At 47.5% G+C, this 7,950-nt stretch overlaps 1 protein-coding gene across 5 annotated transcripts in view; it reads right to left on the bottom strand.

Moving 5' to 3' along the window:
• Positions 1-2,975: 2,975 nt before the first annotated feature.
• rps6ka1 (ribosomal protein S6 kinase a, polypeptide 1) overlaps positions 2,976-7,950 on the bottom strand; it is a 45,203-nt gene continuing 40,228 nt past the window's right edge. For all 5 annotated transcript variants that reach the window (XM_072690143.1, XM_072690140.1, XM_072690142.1 and 2 more), the window contains 3 exons: positions 7,808-7,925; positions 7,574-7,711; positions 2,976-6,933 (listed from right to left, as the gene is read on the bottom strand). In XM_072690143.1, the coding sequence (XP_072546244.1) occupies positions 6,811-6,933; positions 7,574-7,711; positions 7,808-7,925 (379 nt within the window). In that variant the 3' untranslated portion in view covers positions 2,976-6,810. The remainder of the gene's footprint in view (positions 6,934-7,573; positions 7,712-7,807; positions 7,926-7,950) is intronic.

Genomic DNA, 7,950 nt, shown 5'->3' with positions numbered 1-7,950 from the left:
ACACACACACACACACACACACACACACACACACACGATGCAATATATCAACAGACAGAAATTAGTGGGACATTTTGTTTTGTTTACTGTTGAACTAATAAACAAACAAATTAATGAGTCTAATTAACGAGTCCAGCTGCCTGAAGGAGCCTCCACTCACACACAGCTGTATAATCTCTGTATAGGAGAGCACTGTGCTCCAAGGACAACCTCGGTTCTGCTGTGCACCACTATTTGAGTTTGACGGGCCACGGCAGGCAGGTCCTGAGGCCCAACATGGACGTGAAGACGATGGTGGGTCGGTGCCGCTTGAAGCGCAGCCCTTTCTTCAGCCGCTGCCCGTGCTCCAAGGACAACCTCTGATCCCGCGACAGGGTCATGGTGCCCAAGGCTCCCTGATGCTCTTTGAGGTCCCACCTCACAACTCACAACTCACAGGACTGCTCAGATTCCACACGAGACCTTCAGAGGAGTCCAGGCCTCGACAGGTCAGAGCTGTGTTGGTGGGACAAGGGGGACCTACACAATATTAGGCAGGTGGTTTTAATGTTATGGCTGATTTAAGCTGGAGAACGTGGGGAAACGAGGGTTCTGTTGTTTTTATACGACAGTTTCTAGGAAACACAGAAGAAGCTGAATTCATACTGAATGTGCTTTAATACTGTCAGATCCCTCCGCCAGAAAGTAGTTCCACAACTAACGAGGTGGGAGCTTCTGGGTGCTGTTTGGCTCTCAGTGTGTCCGAGTTTGATCATCATACCTGAATAAAGGTAGACTTTAGAACAGTCAGGAGTCAGAGGAAGACCAGGTAGGTGTGTGTGTGTGTGTGTGTGTGGCTGAGTGTTCAGTTATGTAACAGGGCTGCAGAGAGGAGGAGCACAGGGACACAAAGGAACAGGGCGAGAGAACGAAGGTCACACTAATGAATTCAGAGAAATCTCTCTATCTCTATTTACACTAAATAGACAAAAGTATTGGGACACCTAACTAGTTCACCTACAGGAGCTTATTTTCTGCCGTCCCGTTCTAACCCCACAGGCTTTATTAATATGAAGCTGGTCCCCCTTTGCTCTCAGCTCTACCAGCAGCAGCAGGTCTGGAGCTCTGCTGCAGTTACTGAGTCAGTTGGAGGCTTTTCTGCACTCTGCTCTGAGCTCAGCACTCGGCCCTGACCCCGCTCTGTAACTTTACGTGGTCTGACAGACACTCGGTGGCTGAGCTGCTCTCTGTGAGCTGTTCCTCCTAAACTCTTCCACTGTTCAATAATAACACCACTCACAGCTGATGGAGGAAGATCTAGGAGGGAGGAGATTTCACCAGCTGACTTGTTGTTGTTGGTGCAGCGGTGTCTCCTATTACATACAGAACCACGCTGGAGTTCAGTGAGCTCTTCAGAACCTCCCGTTCTTTCACTGATGTGTGGAGGAAAGACAGACTGCAGGACTGGAGACAAATGGTTTTACACTTGCAACCAGGATTTATTGGGCAGCACCACCGGCTGCAACACAACCCTGAAGCAGGACCCTCACAGTTGGTAAGGTGTTCTTTTGATGAAATGGGGTTCCTCTGTTTTTGTCGAGCGTAGTTTTACTGACCGTGTCTAAGGAGTTCTGTTTGGGCTTAATAGGTCCATGGCATGCGTCCAAAACTCCAAAACTAGCTTCTCTAGACGTTCTGCAGCACTCAACGTTGAGTTCTGTGACAAGACAGCAGGTCAGGTCTCCTCCTTCTGACTCTTCCATGAAGACCGTGTCTGGGCTAGCAAGGCTGCACAGTAGAACAGAGTACCGGCACTCAGCTAAACTCCATCATTTAGAACCTTTATGGAAATGTTCTTCAACGGAACCATGCTTTTATGCTTCTTGGTGTGGCCATGTTTCTACAGAGAACCATTCGCTTTACTAAAGCTTTTTTAAAACCTAAATTTGAAGCAAATCCAGACCCCACCCCCACCTCCACCCACACCACAACACCTGGTGAGTGCGGCGGAGCTGTCGGAGCGCTTTGCTCTAATTCTTTGGTTTCCCTTTTTATTTAAACAGATCCACTTTAGAAAAATTAATCTTGAGGCGAGCACGTTCCCACCATGACCCAAATCCCCCCGCTGTACTGAAAGTGTGTCACTGAGCCGCCCCCCACTAATCCAACCAGCAGGAGACCAGCACACCTGGACGTGCAGCAGCATCTGAGAGGATTCGACATTTTCAATGCCAAGACTTTACAGTTCTCAGTTCAGCAGGCCTGATACCCCAGGGTGGAGTGTACACTATATGGACAAAAGTATTGGGACACCTGCTCATTCACTGTTTCTTCTGAAATCAAGGGTATTAAAAAGAGCTGATGCTGCTTCTGTTGGAGTGACTGTCTCTACTGTCCAGAGAAGAAGACTCTCTACTAGATTCTGGAGAAGGAGCATTGCTGTGAGGATTTGATTGCAATTAGCGACAAGAGCGTTAGTGAGGTCAGGATGTTGGATGATGATGATCCACCACCCCACCTCATCATCCCCAACTCATCCCATCCAAAAGTACTGGATGGAGCTCCTCCACCACCATCATTCTAGAGAACACAGTTCCTCCACTGCTCCACAGCTCAATGCTGGGGGGCTTTATACCCCTCTAGTCCTCGCCTGGCATTAGGCAGCATGGAGCCGATAGGTTCATGATGTTGATCTGCTCCAGAGAGTCCTATTCTATTGGCAGTACTTCTTCTCTACAGGGACTAGACAAGCTGTATGTATGTGTGCATTTGCACATCTGTGTCAGCAATGGATGCAGCTTAAGTAGCTAAAGGCATTCATTAGAAAGGGTGTCCACAAACTTTTGGACATCTGTGAAGAGTCTGGGTTTTGTGACAGTGGGACGGGCTGACGCCGAATGACTGAGCTGGTCTACACTTGGTTAAGCTCAGCTCAGGTTTCCCCTCATGAAGCAGCATCAGTTGGACACAAGCAGAAACCGAGACAGAGGCGGAGCTGAGGGCAAAGAAATGGGTTTAATAGAAAGGCATCAGGAATCTCTCTCATACTCACACACACACACACGCGCACACACACACACGCGCACACACACACACACACACACTCATCCCAACCACAATCACACACCCACTCTCGAACCCCACCCCAGCAATCAGTCAGGCACAGTGCAGACCATGAGCTACATGGCAGCAGGAGGAGAGAAAACCTGTCCATTATCCAGAACCCGCCCCAAATAGAACCCCCACCCTCTGTTATTAAAGGAACACTTCAGCGTTCTCCAACCTCATCTCCATCTGCTGTACCAGTAGTACTCCATCTCTCCAAATGGCAGCTTCAGACAGAATTTCAGCCAGACAACACTAATTTGTTAGCTAGAACCCTGTAGAACACACTCGTACAGAGGGGGTTTGTAGGTGAAGCTGTAAGTCTGGTTCTCTTAAGCCTGTGGCGACAGTGGCGTGTGATCCCCATTGATACCTGAAGACCTGCTTGGGTGGAGTTTTCACAGGCTCCGCCTGATCTCCATTGATGCTAGAACACCTGTGCAGGTGGAGTTTTCACAAGCTACTCCTATGGATAAAAACATGCATGTGTAGGCGGAGGTTTTACAGGTTGCACCTGATCTCAAAGGAATACTAAAACAATACTTTTTACAGGTTCCTACTGGTTGCCATGGATACTAGAACACCTGTGTGGGTGGGATGTTCTCTATGGATACTAGAACACCTGTATGGGTGGAGTTTTTACAGGTTCCTACTGGTTGCCATGGATACTAGAACACCTGTATGGGTGGAGTTTTTACAGGTTCTAACTGGTTGCCATGGATACTAGAACACCTGTGTGGGTGGGATGTTCTCTATGGATACTAGAACACCTGTATGGGTGGAGTTCTTACAGGTTCTAACTGGTTGCCATGGATACTAGAACACCTGTATGGGTGGAGTTTTTACAGGTTCTAACTGGTTGCCATGGATACTAGGACACCTGTGTAAGTGGAGTTTTCTGTATGGATACTAGAATGTGTGTGTGGGCAGAGTTTTAGCTGCCGTAGTTACTGGAAAACCGGTGTGGGCGGAGCTGGTTAGCTATTTACATAATTTCGCAACTGGCCCTTGACCTCCATCCTCTTCTAAACGCAGAAAGTCCACAGATCAGTCCACAGAAAGAAGCGGACCGCTCTGAGGGGTCTGATCGAGGAGAGGCTGGAAAACAGCTTTCAGGCTGAAATATTCCTTTAAAGGAAAGAAAGAGGAGGGAAGAGTTTCAGCTTTTCTTTTTTTTTTTTGTTACAGAAGACGAGAAGAAAGGAAGAGTCGAATCTCTGAGAAGCAAAGAGGAAACAGAAGAACTCACCGTTTACGAACAGAAAATAGATATATAATATACTCTCAACACATACAGCACAGAGAAGATCCACAATCCGCAACCGCCCCGAAACCCAGCCGCCCCTCGGGCTGATTTGATGCAGCACACGACTCTTTCATCCAGAATCAGTATCAATACAGACAGGGAATCAGTTCTTCATGAGTCAGTGCTGATTCAGTTCTGATTTCACTTCCTCCTCACAGGTCAAACCTGAACAGCGAGGGCCATTCAGAAGCGATTCAGCACAACAGATTCATCAATTAAATGACTAAATTAATTTTGGCACTGAAATCAACAAGGTGCCATTTGATAGTGATTCAGTAATGAATCATTTACAGAGCAAATTCAGTAACTGTGCTGAAATATTGCCAAGGGATTCAACACCAGCGCTCCAGTAACTCAAGGGAGTCATTTAGGAGTGATTCAGTGATCAACCAATTGTTATTAACTAAACAGCAATGGAAGCGAATCATTTAGGGGAGATTCAGAAACATCAAAGGAGTCATTTAGGATGATTCAGTGATTAGCCATTTGAGAACTTCAAACAGTTCACTAATTAAACATCAATGACCATTTAGGAGTAATTTTAGTGATTCAGAATTAGAATGAAAGGCCAATTAAACCATTTAGGAGTCATTTAGGAGTGATTCAGTAATCCGTAATGCATAGTAAACCATTTCACAGTGATTCAGTATCATAACTCAATATTTAAACCATCATTTAAGAGTGATTCAGTGAATAACCAAATATGATCTGATTCACAGTGATTCAACTGTTATTTTAATGTGAAACAAATCTTTTCAGTCATTCAGAAATGATTCAGTACTGACAGTGCTGGGGAATCTGAGCAGGTGGGTCAAATTTTTTCACAGACTGAAATGCTGAGACGAGTCCATCCAGCGTAATTCACTAAAGCATATTTTGCTGTACGAGTCACTTTACGTGAAGACTCTACAGACTGGGGTTCCACATCATTAGGGAGAAACGAGCATCAGCATGCAAGTGTGCTCAAACCAGCATGCATCTGCAGTTACCCCCCGGAAAGAGAAGTTGTTGGGGGCTAAAAGGGAATTAGGTGCTGAATTCCCAGGTTGTCTCCCAGGACCAGGCGGGAAAAAAAATGTTGCTTTCAGAACATCAGTGGTCCATTTGCCCGAGCGTCAGACGTCAGGTTCATCGATCAGCCTCCAGGAAAGAGGCCTGTTTGACTAGAAGGGACGAGAGTGTGTGCGACAGCAAAGCGCTCCGATCGATAGGCTTTCGTCTGAACCCAAGAGGAACGAAGAGGTCGTTAAAAAAAACACACACACACACACACACACACACACACACACACACACACACACACACACACACACAAACACAAGAAAACTACGAATACCCTCCGAGACCTGCGGCTGACTCTCCAGCGCTTGCCTGTGTCTCAGTCCCGATGGCGTTCGGCATGCCTTTTATAAAAGTTCTTTAACAGAAGGGAGGAAACGAGAAAGCTACAATCAACAGAGGAGAACCAGACACAGGAGACGGCGTTCAGCACGCAGAGCGAGTCACGGCGTCGCAAGAAACACAAGACCGCAAGCATGCCACCACAGAGCCTCGGGCTGCTGAGGGTTAATACACTGGCGGCGGCGTCAGTGTCAACGCCGTCGTCTCCATGGATACGCGGCGAGGCAAAGCGACAAAACGGCACTGAGCGAATCGGAACCCATGCAAGAAACAGTCGGAGTCTGTCCGGGAGTCACGTGACCACATGCTCTTGGATCTGTGTGAAGGTGAGAAGTTCTCGTGTAGTCCAGGGTGGAGACTCCTCAAACATTAGCATAACCTCCAGCGACCTGATTTGGCAAACCATGTGAGCGACCTAAGCTCCGCCCACTAATGTGTTCTTCCCACTGTGGTAAGAAAGCCTCGCGTGCCTAAGAAGAGGATCACAGCACCTACACTCAGCTCGCGGGTTCAATCCCAGGGAGAAGCTGGTGCAGGTTGGAAACTATCGGTAACTATGGAAGAACACGTGTGTGGGCGGAGCCTGGACAGCTCAACTACCCCAAACAAACCCAGAAAAAACAAAACGAAAAAAAAAACAAAACAGACCAATAATCTTCTCAAAACAAAAGAACTGCGCTCTACCCAAACACAGCGGAGCTGAAGGACCAAAAAACGGGCCTTCTGCTTTTTAACGGAAGCCTCACACACACACACACACACACACACACACACACACACACACACACACACATATGGCGCGTTTAATTTCCAGCATTTCATCCCCTGATCCCCATCTGCCAATCACATCCACTGTCTGCTCTGATTGACAGCGCGTGTGTAGAACCTCCACGAGCCTGATGAAGGTGAAGAGAGCGCTTTCAGTCCACACAGCGTCGGAGTAGGTCTTCCATACAGTACCGCTGATCTTCCTCCTCCTCCTCGTTTCGATCTAGCCCTCTCTCTCTCGCGCTCTTTCTCTACAGAGAGGTGGAGGGCAGTTTTTTGACGCGTCTCTGGGCGAGGAACGAAGACTCGATGGGTTTGAGTTCGGGGGTTGGCTGGGAACTCTTCAGGGCCGAATAAGTGGCGGCCATCGCTCCCTGAGAAAGAAAGAAAGAAAGAAAGAAAGAAAGAAAGAAAGAAAGAAAGAGAGAGAGAGAGAGAGAGAGAGAGAGAGAGAGAGAGAGAGAGAGAGAGAGAGAGAGAGAGAGAGAACTACATTATTTCATGGATAAATAATAGATAATGACATGATGTAGTCCCAACGTTTAACTATCAGACATCACAGCATTCTGAACTTGATAACTGGATTAGGGTTAGACACACTAAATGGACAAAAGTATTGGGACACCTGCTCATTTAATGTTTCTTCTGATATCAAGGGTATTAAAAAAAAGGCTTTTGTTGGATTAACTGTCTCTACTGTCCAGAGAAGAAGACTTCCGACTAGATTATGGAGCAGGAGCACTGCTGTGAGGATTTGATTGCATTCAGCGTCAATAGCGTTAGTGAGGTCAGGATGTTGAATAATGATCACCACCCCACCCAAAAGTACTGGATGGAGCTCCACCATCACTCCAGAGAACACAGCTCCTCCACTGCTCCGCAGCTTTCTGCATTCGGACATATAATGAGGCACTAAGGCTAGAGCTCAGGTAGAGTAGAGGCTCTTAGACTCGGTAATAGATCGGATTTGGCAGACTGGGTTTCCGTTTCCATCTGGAGCCTAAGCGGCGTTACCTTGACCAGCTGTGCGTCCTGGTGCTGCAGCTGGCTGTTGGGCAGCTGGTCTCTGTGCACGATCCAGAGGTGTTTCAGCACCTGGTTAGCTGTTAGCCTCTGATGAGGGTCCACATGGAGCATCTTAGAGACCAGATCCTACAGATAGAGAGGATCACACGGACATGAGGCTGAGGCTTTATAAAAAAAACACATAGAATAATACGGACACCACTGAGAGAGAGAGAGTCTGACCTTGGCTGAGTCCGACACAGCATCCCAGTTGCCCCCAGTCAGGGTAAAGTGCCCACTCCCTATCCGGCTCAGGATCTCCTCCGGTGTGTCCTCCGGACCGTTCGCGAAAGGAGTGAAACTGAGCAATACAGACAGAAACAGAG

This window comes from Salminus brasiliensis, chromosome 10, assembly GCF_030463535.1.
Source record: "Salminus brasiliensis chromosome 10, fSalBra1.hap2, whole genome shotgun sequence".
NCBI lineage: Eukaryota > Metazoa > Chordata > Actinopteri > Characiformes > Bryconidae > Salminus > Salminus brasiliensis.
Note: the sequence above shows the minus strand (reverse complement) of the source record. Positions and strands in the feature narration are given on the sequence as shown.